Source organism: Coenobita brevimanus, chromosome 56 (genome assembly GCF_032717465.1).
Source record: "Coenobita brevimanus isolate Jiangsu-jjx chromosome 56, ASM3271746v2, whole genome shotgun sequence".
Taxonomy (NCBI): Eukaryota; Metazoa; Arthropoda; class Malacostraca; order Decapoda; family Coenobitidae; genus Coenobita; species Coenobita brevimanus.
This window is the reverse complement of record NC_137009.1, coordinates 40,859,820-40,880,659: the sequence shown is the minus strand read 5'-3', so window position 1 is coordinate 40,880,659 and position 20,840 is coordinate 40,859,820. Positions and strand designations below refer to the sequence as shown.

Here is a 20,840-nt window from a genome sequence, read left to right as displayed (position 1 = left end):
AGACGACGCCACCCGGGATTATCGATAACGTCTTGTGTGTGGGTGGGTGAGTCTGGACAGGCCCTCCACACCCCAGCACTACCTTCACATTATCCTCTAGTCAACTCGGGACTGTTCACAAACTATCCCAGACTATCATAATTTCTCGGTAAGTGAGAAATACGTGGACCAGAATGAATGTTTCATTGTTGACGTTTGCCATCAGCTGATTGCCTTGTTCTGTACTTTTTATCATGTTACTTGTCATATGGTAGCCAGTAAGGTGGTGGAGGCTACCGTATGTCCCTAGTCCTCAACACTCCTTCAGTATCCCCTTACTGTGCTCTAGCCAGCCGGGAACTATCTGCAACCTATCCCAGACAATTGATTCCCTGGTAAGTGAAATAATGTGGATCCAATTTTTATATATATACTGTATATATATATATATTTTATTTTATGTTTCATATCAGGTGATCGTTTTCTCCTCAGCAGTCAGTTTAGGAATATGGTAGCTGGTAAAGGGAAGGAGTTTGCTATTTGTTACTGGCCTTCTGCATCCCATCACTATGACGGTGTTGACGGTGTTTATGGAGGTATTGCCTTTGCAACGGCACCTCCTATTTACTCTTCCCGGGGATGCATTTCTTCTTCTTCATTTAGTTCTTTTTTCCTTTTATTCCACATCTGGTGCAGTATCTCCTTTTTTTCCTTCAGTCTTGTCTTTTCAAATAAAAAGCTCCCAATTATTTATAGGGACTGTCTGCTAAGTCCTAGACTGTCACAGTTCTGAGGTGTATATGCTTGAATATTTGATTTTTGCTTATATTTCTTATTTGATTGCTGTCTTGATTGTGTTCTTTTTAGATTTCATGATAGCCAGTAGGTTGCAGGAAGTTAATTTATTTGTTGTTAAGTGTGTACTGGCCCAGTCAAACCAGGGACCAACCACTGACTAGCCCAGACCATCATAGTGCCCAGGCAGGGTTGAAATATATGTGTCTGAGTACCGGTAGTCGGGTTTTCTTTACATTTCATCCCTTTCCTCCTCTTCATCCTCTTCCTCTTCATTTTTAACTCTTCCTTTCCGCCTCCTCATCTTCATCCACCACCACCACCACTGCCTCCTCCTTCACACAGGTGTACAGGTCTGTGTGTTAAGGCAACAGGTGTCTTCCTTGCCTATTTATGATCATTACAAGTTTGAGTACAGGGTAATATATTCTTTTTAAGGTGTATTTACTGAATTTTGAAATGTAGACTGAACAATATCATCATTGTCGTTGTCATTGTCATTATAATCAGTCCTCATATTTTACGAGAGGGAATGAATCATTTTAAAAATATCCCATCCCATCCTCATGTATGCTGTAGATAAGTGTGCTGTTTGTATCATTTGTCTGTATGTATTATCATTGTCTATCTATCAATCTGTCTGTCTGCCTATCTATGACCCCAACCTGCCTACTACAATCCCTGTGTGAACCAGCTAGACGACAGATATCCATCTTGAGGGGAGAGGCTGCTGTGTAAAAGTAAACCAGACATAATACATTGAAATTGAAGAAGTCTAAATGAATTAAAATGTTGACACTCATCATGATAGACCCCAACTAAAAACCCTTAGTGACTCCAACTAAAATGCAAATGTTTGAAGGAATAAAAAATAAGGAAACCCTCAGGGACCCCTTGTCAAGCACCACTCCACAGTCAGCATGCATTTTCTGTGCATATAATTGCTACCCCCTTTTTTCAACTGCACACTGGCACTCTGTGCAGTTTACTGTAAGATGAGTGATGAGATGCTTGGCCCTGAGCAGCATTATATAAATGGTAAATTCTAACCATCTTTATTAGGCAAACTTTTTTCATCATGTAGGCCTCTTCCATTCCAAAATGCATGTCTCGTATGGTATTGGCATTATCAAATAATTAAATAAATTTGAATATCAACAACGTTGCTTAACTGTTGGGTCTGGTTAGTACTTGGATGGGTGACCGCCTGGGAACACCAGATGCTGTTGGCATCCCTACGTGTCAAGTGGGGTTGGTGGAGGATTAGTGCCCCTCCCTGTAAAACAATTAACTCTAAGCCCTTGGCCACCCCGTCTGGGATACATGGCGTCTGGCAATGAATGAATGAAATGAATATCAACAACATTTAGTGAAAATTGTGAATAAGTGTGTATGGATATTATTTAACTAGAACTTTATGTAAACTCTGAGATGTATATACAGTGATTTGGTAACCCATGTCATCCCACCCTTCCCCGCCAATGATGGATGTGAGGTGTGCCAGGATGAGAGAGAGAAAGAAAGAGAACCACACCTTTAGTGACAGGTGTGCTGCATGTAAGGACAGGTGTGTATATACAGTACAGGTGCTGCTGTGGCTGATGGTCTAGCACAGGTGGATGTGGCTGTCCTGAGTGAGAGAGAGAGAGAGTGAGTGAGTGTGTTTGCCTTTAAATGTATGTTTGCATGTTTTGATGATGAATTTTATAGGTACTGAATTCTGAATTATTGTCTGTGCTGAGAGAGAAAAAGAAAGAGAGAGAGAGAGAGAACGGGAAGTAATCGTAATATTTGCCCTTACTATGAAATGATGTCAGCTGGGTCTTCCTCGCCCAGTGACCTTGTAACAGCTCAGTCTCTCCACCATCACTGCTCGGTTCTGTATTCCCCTCACTCACTACATCACCTCTCCATAGTGTTTAGTATGTGTGTGTGTGTGTGTGTGTGTGTGTGTGTGTGTGTGTGTTTAAATCTTATGTTTTTGTTGAAGACTGTGTGGCTTGCCTTTACAGCAGCCTGTATAAATTTGGGGTCATAGCAGCAACCTAGTCTACAGTAATCTATCCTAACAACACAACACGACACTACACTACACGGCACAACACTGCATTACACTACACTACACGGCACAGCACTACACTACACTACACCACACAGCACAGCACAGCACTACATTACACAGCACTACACTACATTACACTACACTACACTGCATTACACTACACTACACTACACTACATGGCACAGCATTACACTACACTACACTACACTACGCTACGCTATGCTACGCTATGCTATGCTGCTCTACACTACACTACACTACACTACACTATGTAACTCTGTGCCACACTACACTACATTACACTACACCACATGGCACAGCACTACACTACACTACACTACACAGCCTAATAAATCTTCACCAGAGTGATTCATATTATGTATTTGTATTTATTTTCCTCTGTTTCAGAAATGGCAGCAGACAGCGAGGCACTGGATGCCCTGAAACTGACAGATAAAGTGACAAGCGAAACAGTTGAGGAGAGTGTGTTTGAACTCAAAAGGACAGACTCTCTAAGCTTTGCTGATTTTAGTCAGATGGAGAAAGAGTATGCATTTCACCAGGAAGCCAGAGACCAAGGTGGAAGTGGTCTGTGTGATGTGCATATTGGTAGAAAGGAATCCTGTGTACAGTTACATGATGAGATGGTGCACTGTGGTAAAAAAGAGTCGTGTTCGGAATCACGTGAGGAAACGTCCGAGTCGAGTTTTATGGAGAGGGCGAATGAGTTGCGAAGGTTGTCAGAGGAGAGGAATGAGAAGGAAAATTTGATTCTTAAGAGCATTCTGAGTGAGAGTCTCAGGCGTGGCGAACTTCCGGCGCAGAGAAAAAGCCTCGATGGTGTTCAGGATCAAACAAGAGACTGTGTTGAATTTGGAGAGGAGATTTCTGAAGGCTGTACAGGTAGTGACTCAGATAAGACACAGTTCCAAAAATGTGGAGAGTTTGGAGACAATGTTGTGAAAGACAGTGGTGATAATTGCAGGAGTAAAAACAGTAAACATGAAGAAAAGGAAAGGCTATTTGGAAAAGAAATAATTGGTGATAATGAAGTATTTCAAGAGAGTAAGACTGTAGAAGATAATAATGCTATGTGTAAGAATGAATATAATAAGCTTGGAGAAAAAGACAGAGATTTTGGTGATGAGGTGATTGAAGATACAACAAATTTTGGAGATAATAGAATGTGGGATAAATTTGGCAATAAAGCTATAGAGGACGGCATTGATCTGTGTAAAAATAAGTATAACAAATATGAGGAAAAAGATGGACAGTTTGGAGAGAAGGTGATTGGGGAATTTGAACAATTTAGAGAGGGTAAAGTCATGGATGCATATGAGAAAGATGACCTGCCGTATGATGGAAAACCTAGGGAAAAATACAGCCTCAGGGACTACGATGGTTTCCACGGTGATACAGATTTCCCCGACACTCATGGAAATTTCCCCAACACCCACACAAAGTTACCCAACATGCAGGCAGCCCCCGATTTCCCCGATGCTGATTCCGGTAAGGGATGGGGGGGCTGCATGGGGGAGGATGGGCCTGATTCGGACTGGGACTGGGAGAGAGGGAGGCCTGCAGGGGAGAGATGGCCCCCTCTCGGAGCACCCAATGATGACGAAGACAATCTGTCTCTCTGCTCATACTCAGAATTAAGCTGGTAAGTCTGAGAATGTGTTGATTTAATTTGTTTCTGTTTGGTACAGTAGTGTTTGTTTAGATTTTGTCTTTTTTTCTTTAACTCTCTGCCTGTAGGGCAAGAGCCTGGTGGACGGCAGGCTGAAGTTTCATTTTTTCTACAATCTACCATGCTCCTTTTGAGGGAGAGGGAGGGAGATGAGTGATGTTTGTATAGTTGAACTGTGGAGCCGCCAAGTTTTTGCAAATTGGTGCAACAGCGTAAAGACATCCCTCTCCAGAACCATTCATTATTTATTGTTAAACCCTTCACTCTTATGACTAAATACTGGTTCCATTTACAGTACTGTATATTTAATATATCAGCAAATGTACCTTAACCAGAATTTGATAAAAGACGTAATTTGATCCAAGGAAAGAGGTTACCCCATTCATCCTGGGAACAGATCTACATACAGTACGTATATTTTCTCTGTGTTATTATGGTAAGTTTCAGATGATACATTTGGCATTGAAAAGACATCATAGATCTCTAGGCATAAAGTTCATGTACTGGTAGACCATGTTCAATTTAGCTTGGCATAAAACCACCAATTTTTGTCATAAATTCTGAGTTATAGCAAGAGATTGACACTAGAATATGATGCTAGTCATGGGGAAGTGCTGTGTAAAGAATGCAGGGCCGTACAGGTAGTATTGTCTTATTCTGTCACTGAGTTGTGGGAAATTAGCCATAGAGTGGCAACAATCTCTGCCCAGTTAAAATGAATGAGCTTTATTTTTGTGGTGGTTTGTCCATTGTTTATCACATGCCACTCCATGCCTCACTCCATCTTATACTCCCAGGCAGCATAGCCAGTATCGGCAGGGCTGAGTGGTGTATTGGGGCAGTGGGGGGACAGGCGTGGAGGAGGAGGGATTACAACAAGAACTATAAGCCAAGTTAAAGTGAAAAGAGTAAAGTTTTTACTTAGGGATAATCACTGCATTACCCTGCACCAGTCCATGCCTTACTCCCTCATGCCCCCACAGGCAGCGTAGCCAGTATGGGCGGGACAGTGTGGGGTACCGGGGCAGTGGTGGGACAGGTGGGGGAGAGGAAGAGAGACTGCAGCAGCTGGAGGAAGAGCAGGAGCAGCTAAATAACTCACTTATGGCCCTGACATCACATTTTGCACAGGTAAGGGATAGATAGATAGATAGATAGATACACTGCATACATACCTAACATACTGTATACCAGTATACATTCTGGCTGGTATACAGTTTATTGTGAGGGAGAGAGAGGGAGGTTGATACACACAGAGACAGATTGCTAGAAAAATAGGTAGATAACTGGATGGATGAATGAATTGAGGTATATAGATCAATAGATACCAGTATATGTATGAATGTACAGACAGATGGCTGTACCAACCAACACCTGTCCCGTTCCCTAATTTCATGCACAGGTACAGTTCCGGCTGAAGCAGATAGTTGATGCCGGCCCCAGTGAAAAAGAAGAACTCTTACGACAACTTGAGGAATTTGCCAACAGGGGCATACCAGACCTGCGAGAAGTGACGGCCAGTAGGAGTAGCAGCAGACCTAATGATTCAGAGCAGGTCAGTACGTTAGATTATTTATTTATTTATTTGTTTTTATTATTATCTTGATGTTGAAAATTTTGTGGTAAATTTGGGCATTTGTCAACCACTCACTCACTATAGTGTTGTTTCCAGGTAACTCTACACTGAGTGACAAGGTAAATGGGTGTCTGTACCCTAGGAAGTCATAAAGACTGTTGCAGAGTTGACCAGTTTGAAGGACCAAGAATACTGGTTAACCTTTGCATTAAAGTTGGACAGAAGAGGGTGTTAGTGTGTTGGTTGATGGAGGGAATGGTGTGGGATTTTTTGTAGCTGTTGTGGCCCTGGGCTCATGACGAACTTGGTGGACTGCAAGCCAAAGATACATCTCTGTAATCTGCCATCCTCCTTTTGGGGGACAGGGATGGTTTTGAGGGAAATTTTCATAACAAGGTAGCCCCATGTTGAATGAGTGGATGATGCACACCCCACCTACCATACATCATGTCACATCCTAAGCTGGTGCTGGAGGGAGATGTCTTCATGTGGTGGCACAGAAATGACCAGGCAGCTCAACTGCCAGGAAATACAAATGTCCCTCACTGACTTCCCTGTTCACTGAAAGGAAGATTGTGGACAGTAGGAGAAGGCCAACTCCAGTCTGCAATCCACTGGGTTCATGTTTCAGATGAACCTGGAGTCACAACTGCAACAATGTCCAAAGCTGACCTAACCTAATCAAACCAAGCCAGCCAGATTTAGCGTAGACATTCCTAACATAGCTTATCTGAAATCCTTCTTAATTTAACCATTGTAACTAAGCTATGCGGGACAGTGATGGTGGTGGTGGCTGAGGTTATCATGTTGGTAGAAAAACAGAATGGTTGTCCCTGAAACTGATCTAACCCAGATCTGTTGTAGCCTAACTTAATCTACTCTGACCCATACAGGATGGCTGGGGTGGTGGTGTGGGTAGGCAAAAGGAACTCATTGCAGCCTAACTCAATCTACTCTGACCCATACAGGATGGCTGGGGTGGTGGTGTGGGTAGGCAAAAGGAACTCATTGCACAACTGAAACAACAGCTTGAGGACCTTGAGGATTATGTGTATAAGAGTGGGCAGGGCGGACCACCACAGTCCAGCGTCATGGAGAAACAGAGGGTTATTATTGGTGAGTGTATCACTGTTTGGGATATGTATACATAACTCTATGCATACATACTTACACATAGACATGTACACAAAACATACAGAGTCAGTTCACATACACACACTGATATGCCACTGTGCATGAATGCACACACCTGCATAATTATATAGCAGACATGCAACCCACATTTGCCTGAATATCACTTTCTCACACACACAGGTAGATAGATAGATAGGTAGGTTGGTGGTAGGTGGATAGATAGATAGATAGATAGATAATCCTTGATAATAATGATAATGATAATTGTTGATGACAGTGACAATAATAATATCAGTAATAATGATTGTAAGTTTATCTGATACTGTACCAAACCTTCATTCCTTGTGCCCCACAGAGCAGCTGAAGGGCAAACTAAACTTAAATGTTGACGAGTTTGATAAACTGACTGTTGATGACCTCAGAGTACAGGTTGACCACGCCATCAGAGAGGTAAGATGTGCCAACAACACAACGTACACTCCTTGAGAGCTCTGTGGGAAAGCCAGGTCTCAACCATGGCCTTCCTTAGAGACTCAGGGCTGTTTGGCCAGACTGCCTAGGGAACAGCAAGTACCTGTTTGATTGATCTATGTAGCTGAGATGTATGGGGTGGGTAGGGTGTGTTTGAATTGCCGCTGCTGATTGACCGCCGATGATATAAATCTATACCTCTTCTTATTTTAACACATATATATTTATATTTTTAAACTGCCTTCAGTACAAGTATATAGCCAGATTAAATATAGAATAATTTCTTAAGCTAAAGAGGTCTTTAAAAGTTTACTGTTCTCAAAGAAAAGTAAACTTTATTATAAAGTTTTATAAAACGATGAGTGATGTTTGAACCAAATTATCCACCCACGGTGTACACCCACATCTGCATGTGGCACTGCATCCACCCTTGGTGTACACTTATGTCTGCATGCTGCACTAATATCCACCCACAGTGTACATCTGTGTCCTCATGTTGCACTACAATACATGAATGCATTTACGTCAGTGACATCATCGGCGGCCAATCAGCAGCCTTGAAACAAACACACCCTACTTGCCCCATACATCTCAGGTGCACAGGTCCATCAAATAGACTATACTGCTTGTACTTTTGATCCTTCATGGGCTCATGTTGTAGCTACTATTGTGGTCTCCAAATGATTTTATTCAGCCTGGGAGGGACTTTTCAACTGGACAACAGTTAATCCATATTCTTACCCTTAACCACTTCCATTCGCCATTGGAGATGTAATGGTCATTCTCTTGCTGTTTGCTACTTTCACATTTACTCTTCATTAGAAAGATACTGCACTGTAGCTTAATGACAGTTGCTAAGCAGTAACAACAGTACATTAATGCATAGTTTCGATGGAGGGTATCGTGAAGTAGTTGGGATTAGTGCACCTCATGGCATGTCTTTTGATACTAACATGGTTTACTGACCTCTGAAGGTAAAGCAGTAAAGCCTTACTTCAGCAGACCTGTTGAGGAAAGACCCACCCTGATGGCAGCAGATGCTGTATGTATATATATATATATATATATATATATATATATATATATATATACAGTCAGTCCTCCCCTAATGTGGGTATTTGCATCCGCACCGACATCGTGTTAGACAAATATTGCGTTACAGGGACTCTTGAAAACCCCTATTTCCTTCTGCACCCCTGCCCAACCTCCACTTTTTTCCCTCCCTTGTGGTGCATTTATTTTGGTACTCCCCGATTTAAACTCCCTAAAAGCATTAATATGGTTATAAAAAATACATTAGGTCAATAGGACTTTTTTATTTATTGTACCTTATGTGAGGAGAAGAGCAGACACGTTGCCGGAGATATTCAGTATATGCACACAGTAATCCCTCGACTATCAGACAGTAGAGCCAAAGGCACGTCTGCATAGTGGATCCGTCTGGATAATGGACGTCTCTCGTGGCTCCCCTTTGTACATACCCAAACTTTGATAGCCATTGTGAAAGGTCACTGCTGTACATCGTACAACACTGCTTCCTGGTGTTTTACACTACTCTGTCTGGTCAAGCAGACCCATAAACCACAGCCAAGCAGTTACCATGGTCAAGCAGACCCATCAACCACAGACAAGCAATCACCACTGCAAGGCCATACCCTGCGGTGACATAAAAAAAAAACATGAGAAAACAGCCCTGCTTGGCAAAAATGTTTGTGTGGCCATAATTTCTACCTGGACGCAAGCATTTTCTCCAGATAACGTGGAAAAATGTTTGAATATTGGTTTCGAACTGTCAGATCACAGCATCTGGGTAATGGATTGTTCAGAAAATGGATGTCCAGATAATCGAAGGATTACTGTATATACAGTACAGGATATATATATATTATAACTTTTAGCTGTTTCATGGCTAGCTCTATTTTGAGAATGCAATAAACTTAAGGTATAAATACAGTAGTACTCTTGAGCAATGGCTGTTTAGGTATCGATAAAATACACTTCTGTATACTGAATTGGAAATTGAAAGTGTCTGTTAGAGTGAGAGTTTACAAAACATTATTCTTTTAACATGTACTGTATTGGAATCAAATGGTCTTTTTATTCCTACTACTATGTGCATGCTTCCTGGGAATTAACATCATCGTGGGTTGTGCTGTACTATCCATCCATCCATCCACATGGGGAACTAACATCTTGGACTTGTTTGCAACGACACCCACTCTTCCACCTGTCCACATATCCACCCATTGCACTGTTAACTTGGGTGCAACAGCTGATCAACCCACTCAAGATGAAGGAGCAGCTGGTTGCACAATTGCAGACACAGATCACTGACTTAGAGAGGTTTATTGACTTTCTTCAAGGTGGGTATTACCGTATACTCTTTTTATTTTAATGAACTAAAATTGCCATCTCTCCATTTTGAATACTAAGTTGTGACAGTATATTAACTCTAAAATATGATGCTAGTCATGAAGTAGAGTTCACTTTAGAGTAAAAACTGTGCAAGGTTCTCCCGTTGCAGTGAAGTCTGGATTCTGAGAACTTCTTTCATTCTCCCTCTTTGATGTTGTTCCCTTTTCTTGCTTTTTGGACTCTACCTGGTCCCTGTCTGTGGGTAAGAAAGGAGATTAGGCTTATGGTGATGATGATGATATTGATAGAAAGAGTAGGTACCACCATCACAGTACCAATGATCTCTACACACCACACCACACCAACCACCACACAAAAGAACCATCACACCACACCACAGCTGCCACCACAACCACTTCCACCTCATCATACCCTGCTGATACTACTGTACCCTACCCTGCCCTACCATGCTATACCATACCACACCACACCACACCACACCACACCACACCACACCACACCACAGAGTCTCACATATTCCCCCTTAAACTCTCTTTCAGGTGAAGGTCCGAAACTTGGACGGAACAACAAAGGTGTGAAGGGTGAGGGATGCCAGTGTGAGAGTCCTGCAGGGCGACACCCGGGTGATGGCAAGGCAGGGCGGGGTGGGGCGGGAAAGGACAAACATGGGCCCAGGAGTATACGCAAAGACAAGACTGCCAGTGAAAAGGAACAGGTAAGAGAGAGAGAAGGGAAGAAAGGGAAAGGACTTAGTGAAGGAAAGGAAAGGAGGGGAAGGGATGGGAAGGAACACAGAAAAGGATGGGAAGAAAAGCATAGAGTAGGGAAGGATAGTCAGTGGTCCAGGAATATACTGCACACAAGGACAGAACTTCCGGTGATTGGTAAAGGAAAGCGAAGGGAAGGAAAGAGAAAGGGGAGGGGAGAAAAAGAAAGGAAAGGGAAAGGGAAGGGAAGGGAAGTGCAGTGAAGGCTTGGGAAGGGAAGGGTAGGGTAGGCAAGGACAAACATAGGTGATTAGGTGTGGGCGAATACATAAGGACAAGACTGCCAGTGATTTGGGAAAAGTGCATCTTAGTTAGTGATGCTCTGTGTGGCTTAGTGAAAAGTTAGTAAGCATTGATTGCTGGATTGTTTTTAATTTTGACTTTAACTGATGGTAAGATTAAGCACATGTATCAGCTATAGTCATGTTGTTTTAATCTGGCAAATATGCTTAACCTCTTTTCAGCCCAATAGATGGCCAAGTGTAGTAAGATTGGAGGGTTGATTTAACAGGTTAGCTAAGGAGACTTATTCCTACCTCTTATATACTGCTTATCCAGTTACTTGTAACAACAGCTTAGTATTAAGGTTGTGAGTAGCCTAGATCCATCAGATGAAAGCAGACCAATTATAATAATATTAACTATTGTACTGAGTGTTAATTACTCCCCTTCCCTTCCTTGTCCCCCACCAGCTGCGACAAGAGACAGAAAACCTAGTGCAGAGAGCCACAACCCTCATGAAAATGTTGTCGTTTGGATGTGGTGCCGGACAGCCCAGGTTCAGAAGCAACACACTGAAGAAGACTCCACGCGGCAACCATTATGGGTACCTACGAGAGAAAGAGAGAGTGTTAGTGTGCTGATGTGTGCATTTGTGCTGACTGTATGTTCATGTGCACATGGAAGAATGTGCACATGTCTGCACAAGTAAGCATGTGAACAGGGCAGTTAGTTAGCTAATGTTTCTGCCTTAGTTTTTTGTGCCAGTCACCTTCATTCCAGACTAGAGGTTGGCATCACCAGTGCAGTAGAGATGCTTGAGTCCCTGCCGTGTGAGGATGGATGAGGCCAGCAGTGACAGTTTCAGTAACAGTGATATATATAGAGAGAGACAGACACACAGACAGATGGGTATACAGATAGACAAAGGAGGAGGAAGGAGAGACAGGCACACAGACAGACAGAGATAGACTGAGAGCCAGGTGGTAGTAGTAGTATTGAGTTGCAGCTTTTTTGTTTTACTCCATTTATTTACTTCTTTATTATCAACTTTGTTTTCTACAGTGACCTTCGTGCAAGGTTGGAGGTTGGCATCAACAGTGTAATAGAAGTGATGGAGTCACTGCCATCAGAGGACACAGATGAGACCAGCAGTGATGACCCCAGCAGCAGCAGTGACTCACAGGTGCACCACCACCCACACCTCACTGCTGCTGTCAGGAAGGCATTAGCACCACCACTGAGGGACCTCATACAGCACGGACTGATGCCGGTGAGTAGGGTTGTAGGGCGATTTGTAAGGTTTATGTTGGTTAGTGTCAGCTCTTGCTTCTTAGCTTGGCTTTGGCAAGGTAAGGTTTCTTGGATTTAAGTAGAATTTCTTGGATTAGGTTAGATTAGGAGAGATGCATATTTATGCTGATGCCACCATGTTAGCATCCATCTCCAACAGAGAGAGAGAGAGAGAGTCAATAATAATAATAATATTAATGGTCAGTAATGATGTGTCAATAATAATAATTATGATAATGATAATAATGCCACTCAGGGATGAGTGAGATTGGTCATTCTCATCATAAGTATCAAGACCATCTTGCCTAGCCCCAGGCACCTACCCTCCTCGTAGGGCAACATAGGATTGGATGATGGATGGATAATAATAATATTAAAAATAATAATAATAATAATAATAATGATAATAATCAATGTGTTTGTTTATACAGGTAGGGCAGAGTCAATCCCTGGTTCCCTTTCTGTCGTGCTTCCCGCATCGTGAGAGTGAAGGCGTCAGTACACAGTTGCTACACGCATGGGACCTAATACTGCGCTACTACCACCTTCACCACGGACACCGATACAACCACACACCCGCCAGGAGCCTCAGTCAGGTGGGGAGTGTGCCTTTATTTTCATCTGATGGAACTGAGTCACAGCCACAACTTTAATGCTAAGTTTTTGTTGAAAGATGTTTGATCTTTGCATCATTTTGTATGATTTATAAAGGCTCTCCACACTGCTTAATCTCTGGCAGCCATCCTATTTGGTGCCTTGTCACTGAGGTCACACTCTCTTACCATGTTCCAGGTCTTTCAGTCTGCCCCTCGCAACCGTACTGCTGGTGTTCACACTTGTCACTTTGGAAATGCCTGTCTTCCTTTCCTTGTCCACCCTAATAGAAGTCTCCCATAAAGGGGTTTTCACTGTACTACCACCCTCTCAAAAGTATCGTTCACATTCCAACCTTAATTTTCCCTTATTTTTGTCCTGTTGCAGAGTTTCAACCTAGAAATAACAGGAGGTACAGCAGTAACCAACAAGCAGTCTCTTCTGGCAGCTGTGGGCGGCATCATATCCACACACACACCACTCAAGCGCTCGCATGATGCACACTTCAAGGCATTTGTCTCAGCAGCACTAAAGTGAGTTGGACAGTTGTTGTTATTGTGTTTGTTGTTGTTTCCTTAAGCTTATCTCTGTGTAAGACTGATGGACTGCTGGCTGGAGTTGCCCTTATGCAGTTTGCTATCATCTTTGAGGGCTGGAAAAAGAGTTGGGGGACATTTATAGTATAATTGGGGGATGGATTCAGTCATTTATATCACTGACATTACCATCAGTTTTACTTACTTTACAACACCAGTGGTTTGGAAAAAAGTTGTGATATTTTCTACCATATCCCTGATGTATGACAAGCACATACTGTACTCTCTAGATAAATATGTACTGTAGTAAGCCTATAATGTCATTGTTTGTCTTTATAGCCAGAAGAAGCTGATTACGTGGCTTCGGCTCATCTTCCGCACCCAGTCACTCACCGAGAACTACTATCAGTCATGGAGCTATGTTAGTCAGACAGGTAAGCCAGAGAGAGGGGAGGGGGATACAGTACTATAAAATACAGTTGATTGAATATGGTATTATAGTTGCAGTAGGTGTATATATGTAGGCATAGAAGGATGGATGGTAATGGGGGAGAGAGAGAGAGAGAGCAGGTGTCATTTCAGTACTGTACCTGTTTTGTTTTGTTTTCCTTGTAGAGCATATTGTAGTTTTGTAGTTGATACATGTACAGAATCTTAGTCATATCTTTATATAATTTAGTAATAAATTTAATAGTAGAGTAGTACTAGTATTTATGGTAAATAAAAGTGGTGTTCATGCAAATACAGTAGTACAAAATTGGTTTTAAATGATGATGATGATAAACAATAAATTGTAGTAAAGTAGTGAGCCACGTTACAGTCAGTATATTTAATTAGCCTACTAACAAAAATCATTTCTTGTTCTAACCAAACAATGCTAACTGAATTTAGGTCAGATATTACTAAAAATCGATCCAGTATGTTAGTTAGAATTTATTAGTGTGATTCCTGTACTAACCCATGCTGTGCCTGTGCTGCGCTGTAGGTTTTGAGGACGCTTTCCGCTCTCTGGACCGTCTCAATCATTACAACTTCAGCCTGCCCGTCGATCTGGCCATCCGTCCCTTCAACAACATCAAGGATGCATTTTAGACCCTGTACTGTGGCATACTGTATCACCATTTTCACCTGTACAGTCAGAAAAAAAAGTGTGGCACACCTGGGGTACAGTGGATGTGAAAATGAGTGAGTTTTGCAGATGCACATGAATCTGTTAACATGTTTCTTCAAAAAATATGCCTCCCAACACATGATGATTTATGTGATTTCAGGTCCTAATAATTACCAAGGACAATATTTAGACATAATCACAGGGTGCCCCATATACCACAATGCTTGGTCCATGTTTCAGAATGATATGTGCATTAAGATGGCCGATACTTTTTTGGTTGGCTGTACCCTGGGTTGCAACTGAGCCTGTAGTTGGTTTGTTTTCATCTGATGGTACTGGGATACTCATGGCTTGAATACTAAGTTGTGTTTGCCTGAAATTCAATGAGCCTTAGTTATGAGGTAGGAGAAAGTGTCTTCAGTTACTGTACTTCTTTTACTCTAACCTGGCCTGAAATTGCCGTCTATTTTTCCTGAATACCAAGTTATAAAAAGGGATTAACAGTACAGTATATTGCTATTATAAAGACTGAGTAAAAGGTGTAGAGCAACAGAATTGTGTATTTCTGGCACTGTGTGAAATAAGCTGCAGAAAGACCGAATTATGGACCAGGTTAAAGTAAAAGAACTATTGTAAAATCAGCCCTCCAGTCTGACTGCACTTAATCATCAGTTGAGCTGAAGGCAGTTAGGAATCTTTGTCAGCGTAAAACAAATTGACGCATATTTATTTTAATGTTATAAACTATTTATTTTTATGGAGCGGATCAGTGTCTTTGTCCCAAACTGTATGCCAAGGTGCTGGAGATGGATGCCTTCATGTGGTGGCACTGATATAACCATACAGCTCAACTGCCTGGTTTTACAAATGCCCCTCAGCTGCTTCCCTCTCCCTGAAAGGTGGATGGTGGTGTAGGAGGGCAACCAAGCAAAACATCCCTCTCCATCACCAGTTTACTCAGAAATGGGGAAGGTGAAGGGTGCAAGAAATTAGAGTAACAAAAGAGAGTGTTTAAATTGCACTCATGTGAAAATGCAAGGGCAGTGTGCAATACATGACAGTTGTATTAGGTAATGTTATACAGGATGTCCATAAATAACACTCTTCAGACACGCAGCTGGCCAGTTTCTTGTGTGTTATGGGGATGGCTTAGCATTATCACTCCCCACCCCGCATTATTTGTTCATTTTCTACTCCCACTACCACACCCTCTGCCCTGGATTATTTATTCATTTCATACTCCCACTGCCACACCCACACCAGCAGACTTAGCTATCCATGCTTGCCCCTAATTATTCCATTATAGTGAGGTTGTACTGAACCCTGAACTAAGTGTCTTAATGTGGAGCAGATGATGAGAGGTTGTACTGTGGTCTGTCAGTGAGTAGAAGTACCCGTAATCAACTTTACCTAACTGACCCCCTCAGTACTGTGACATTATTTTATTCTTTATTTGCATGATATTGAAATACTTAGCAGTAACTAGACAGTTTTACCTAACATTACATTCCAGTGTCTGGTGATACATGTTTAGTGGTAGGGGGGACGCCCACCATCCACTCACTCGTTGTAGTGCTGCTCTCTGGTGGCTGCTCTTTCTTCTCTTCCTTCCTTCTTTCCATTCTTCATTCTTTCCTCATCCTTCTGTCTACAGGTGACCCTACATTGAGTGACAAGTAAAATGGTTTCCTGTACTCCAGGAAACCATTTTCTAATGCTAGGTGGTTACTATCTCTCTATCTATCTATTGCCAGATGCCTTAATCCCATAAGGGTTGGCCACAAACAAACTGCCTTCATGTCACCCTGTCCTCTGCCATTTTATTGCCCTGCTCCCAGCTTGCATCCCCCTCTCTCATATACCCCTCCATTCCATATTGCCATGTGACCAAACTATGGCACCTGGTGGTTTAGTGGGTAATTATGACGCTCCAGCCGAGTTGAGCCTGTGCAGGTTTATATCCAAGGGGTGGTTGGGGTTTATTGCTCATGTAATGCCACTCAGGGATGAGTGAGGCTGGTCACACTCATCTTAAATGTCAGAACCAACTTGCCTAGCCCCGGGCTTCTACGCTTCTCATGGAGCAACACAGTATTAGATGATGTAAGTATGTTTATTTATTATTATTCTTTTTTAATCAGTTAATCATACAGCTCACATTTAATTGGGCAGTCTTTTCTTAGTTCTTCTGTCATTTACCTTTCCTGTTTTTGTATCCCACCACCTTGTTGAACTAATGGGAAATTGGGTTAGGTTGGTGATGATGATGACGACAGTGATGACAATAATGACAGTGACAGAAATGATGATGATGATGTTTTGAAATCCACTGCTACCCATTTTATGTATAGGTTGCCTCATCACTGTATTATATATACAGTACTGTAGTGCCATAAGCTGTAGACTAAGGTGCGCCATATCATAACAAAAATATCATGTAGTTTGTAAGTACGCCCACACGTCAAACTTAAGAATACATAGGTGGAATGACATGAGGTATTTATGGGGAGACTTTCCTTCGGTATCAGTTTGTCTTCATCTGATGGAACTGGACCACTTTTACAACTTGATTACCAGTAAGTTGTGGTTGTATGATTTTCAGTGAGACTAAGTTATGAGGTAGGAATGAGTCTTCTTGGTTACTAGTCACATCAGCCCTCCAGTCTCACTGCACTTGGCCATCAGCTTTGCTGAAAGTGGTTACAGGTCTTTCCCAGATGATAACATACTGCCTTTATTATTATTATTATTATTATTAATAGAGGTGGAGAAGAGTGCAATATTTAGTGTTCATATGAGGGTTATGGAGAGAGTAATATTATTATTTGTTTACATGAAAGTTGTAGAAAATTGAAATGCTATTTATTCTGAAACAGTGATTGTGATAAGAATGTTTTTAAATGTTTTCAAATGGCAGTAGAGAGCGTAGGGATATTACTGTCTGTGGTCAGTAGGTAGTTATAAAGTTTGTATTCATATTTAAGTAGCAGTTGTGCAGAGATGTGGCTTATGGTTTTTTAGTTAACAGTTGTGGAGAGGTGGAAAGTTCATTAGACTGTTTAATATTAGAATAACACAGTAGTTGGTTTATTATTTGTACTGATGATACTTAAGGGAAGAGTTGTTTATTTTATACTCATGACAGTTGTGGAGAGTTAACTTTTAAAGTTGTGTATTAAAATGATGGTTTGTGGTGGATGGGGCACTCACCATCCACTCACTCACTGTAGTGCTGCTCTCGGGTGCCTGCCCTTTCCTCATTACTTCTTTCCTTCCATCCTCATCTGTCTTTTTTTTCCTTCATTCTTTCATCATCCTTCTGTCTGCAGGTGACTCTACACTGAGTGACAAGCCAGATGGTTTCGTGTACACCAGGAAACCATTTACAACATTGGGTGGTAACCAAACACCCAAATTATGGTGCCTGGTGGTTTAATGGGTAATTGAGGTGCTCCAATGGGGTGCTTTCAAAGCTAATATTCCGGTAGATGTCACCACCATTGGGACAAACACAGTCCCTGCGCTGTTTAAAAAACATATATTTCTTTGTTAAATATCTACACTGTTGTGTGAAACTGTGAATCATGGTAATGTCATATACCATAATATAAATAATACAAATAGAACACACATATATATAACATAGCGTGAATTGTTTATATTTATCATAAATGGAAATTAAAATATCATTGATGGAATATGATGGCAACTTGCCATTTCAGTGGTCCTATATTATTTAATTTCTGTTGCATTTAGTGCAAGTTAGGGCCTTAATACATAGTTTGTTCAGACTGTAAGTTACACCCAGTGGGTATCTTGACTCACTCAGTCTCTATGTGGGCAGAAATTTAATGTTGAGTAAATACTGGGACTCAGCATTTTGCTCACTCCCTTCACCCATGCACACCACAAGACTCATGTTGCCACGGTTTGAGAAGGCTGTGGTGGTGCCCCCAGATCCTCCAAATCCAAGCAATTACAGTACCTTACTTTATCTAACCTAACCAGACCACAAGTAGTCTAAATTGTATTATTTTAAGCATTAGTCCTCATGCGTTTGTTTTGAAAACAAATTTCTCGTGAAAAAACTTAAACACCGGATCACGCTACGTTGTATATGCATGTTCTGTTTGTATTATTTATATTATGGTATATGACATTACCATGATTCACAGTTTCACACAACAGTATAGCTATTTAACAAAGAAAAATATGCTTTTTAAACAGCGCAGGGACTGTGTTTGTCCCAATGGTGGTGACATCTATCGGAATACTAGGCTTTTCCGAAGCACCCCATTGCATTGAGTCAGTGCAGGTTTATATCCAAGGAATGGTTGAGGTTTATTGCTCACATAATGCCACTCAGGAATGAGTGAGGCTGGTCACTCTCATCTTAAATATCAGGACCAGCTTGCCTAGTCCTTGGCTCCTACACTTCTCGTGGAGCAACACTGGATTAGATGATGAATGAATGAATAAAAATCATGATTTCTTAATGGGAGATGGTGGTATGGAATTATCATTTTTCCAGGTGTGCACTAGTCATATTTGGTGTGGTTTCTTCCATTCTAATTTAGTTGTATTTGCCGTTGATAAGTGAGGGAGACCAATAACACAAAGGTGACAAGTCTCCCTTTCCTGAAGCCATATCCAGATTAAATAAATGTATCCATGACAGGATATTTAAGTGCTGACTGAACTTCATCAAATAAACCAGACCAAAGCAATCAAATCCTAACTCAAGCCAAACTGATATTATTACTTATCAGTTTACTGTGAAGGTCCGGAAGAAAGATGATGCTTGCCTTGTTATTTTTACTGCACTGCATGTGACAGCCACGGTGAGATCGAATTTTCCTCTTATCAGTAAATATAATTTTTCAGTATACATTTTTTGAAGTTACCAGAGAAGAACTCTCCCTCCCCTGATTTCAGACATTTTGACTGGAAGACTGAAAATTGCCAACAGTAGCTGGTTGAACATCAGTACAGTAAAACTGTACCAAGATATCATATTGTTTGTTTGAGTTTGCCAAGTTAAGTAATTTTTAGAGAGGGAATGTTTACAGTTTGGGGGAGATTGTAATATGGCAGCATCAGGACATTGTTCAGTGCAAGTAACTTCAATTACAGTGCCCTGTTGGAGACAGATGCCTTCATGTGGTGTCCCTGCTATAACTAAGGGCTTAACTGCCTGTTATGTTAGCCTGAGTTCTTGCTGTTGTTGTTGTGGCCTCAATGGTCTATAGGCGGAAGTCTCTTTCCTCCTGAAGTCCATCCACCTTTGAGGGATTAGGGAAGGATTTAAGGAATGTTCCAGTAACCCTGCAATGGAGCCAGTGGTTATACCAGTGGCACCACATTAAAGTGTCCCTCCTCAGTGATGTTAGTGTGAGTGAAATGTATATGTGTCATTGAAAGGTTTAGAATGTTATCCATTACTTATACCAAAGCTTAACAGTATTACCATCAGAGTTTGAACAAATGGACATGTAGCTGATATTGAAGATCTCATTTATACCAACCGTATGTCGTATTGTACAGTAGTGGGAATTATATAATGATGATGATGATGAATGTGTAGTTAATTCTGAAGATCTTATTTATATTTGCACCATATGTAGTGAGAATGATGATGGTGATGATGATGGACATGTAGTTTATTTTGAAGATTTCATTTATATGTAGGCTGTACAGTAATGAGAATTAGGGTTATTATTATTTTTAACTAGAGGGTAGTGAGGTCCGTATGTCATTATTGAGAGAGAAAAAAAGGGTACGATGATGATGATGATGATGAGCATTCCACACAGAAAATTTTAATTATGGAATTTTGTATTGATGTAAAGGTTGCATTTGCATGTACAGTACAGTATATCCTCTTTATAATGGAGTGGTCCTGGAGAGGAGGGCCTTCATGCGGTGGCACTGATAGGGCGGTGGAGCTGCTCGTTTATGTAAGTGTCCATCAGTCCCCTCCCTATCCCCCACAAGGAGGAGGATGGGCTGTGGAAGAAGGGGAGCTTTGTCCTTCAGTCCACAAGGTTCACATTCAAATGAACCCGAGTCCACACCACAATGAAGTAAAAATTTTCATTGCCAGAGGATGAGATGGAGGGATGGAGTAGAGAGGTACGTGAGAGAGGTACAGAGGGGGGGGTGTAACTGGGGAGAGGGCAACAAAATGGCAAGGCAGTGTGGAGGCAATTTGTCTGTGACCACCCCTTACAGGATTAA

General features: G+C 41.5%; 1 protein-coding gene across 1 annotated transcript; it reads left to right on the top strand.

Moving 5' to 3' along the window:
- The first annotated feature begins 142 nt into the window (after positions 1–142).
- Positions 143–14,633, top strand: LOC145401744 (RUN domain-containing protein 1-like). Its single transcript, XM_080273925.1, has 14 exons — positions 143–148; positions 3,245–4,499; positions 5,510–5,657; positions 5,929–6,081; positions 7,071–7,218; positions 7,592–7,686; positions 9,980–10,070; positions 10,623–10,798; positions 11,543–11,676; positions 12,135–12,342; positions 12,794–12,958; positions 13,344–13,489; positions 13,832–13,926; positions 14,478–14,633. The coding sequence occupies exons 2-14, from the start codon at positions 3,247–3,249 to the stop codon at positions 14,582–14,584; spliced, it is 2,919 nt and encodes a 972-aa protein (XP_080130051.1). The 5' UTR covers positions 143–148; positions 3,245–3,246; the 3' UTR covers positions 14,585–14,633.
- Positions 14,634–20,840: the final 6,207 nt, after the last annotated feature.

Excerpts from the sequence above, each read along its gene's own strand:
- LOC145401744 (XM_080273925.1), top strand. The coding sequence starts at position 3,247 with ATGGCAGCAGACAGCGAGGCACTGGATGCCCTGAAACTGACAGATAAA. Across the intron at positions 10,799-11,542 it reads CTGCCAGTGAAAAGGAACAG|CTGCGACAAGAGACAGAAAA; the intron begins GTAAGAGAGAGA and ends GTCCCCCACCAG. Across the intron at positions 13,927-14,477 it reads GAGCTATGTTAGTCAGACAG|GTTTTGAGGACGCTTTCCGC; the intron begins GTAAGCCAGAGA and ends GCTGCGCTGTAG.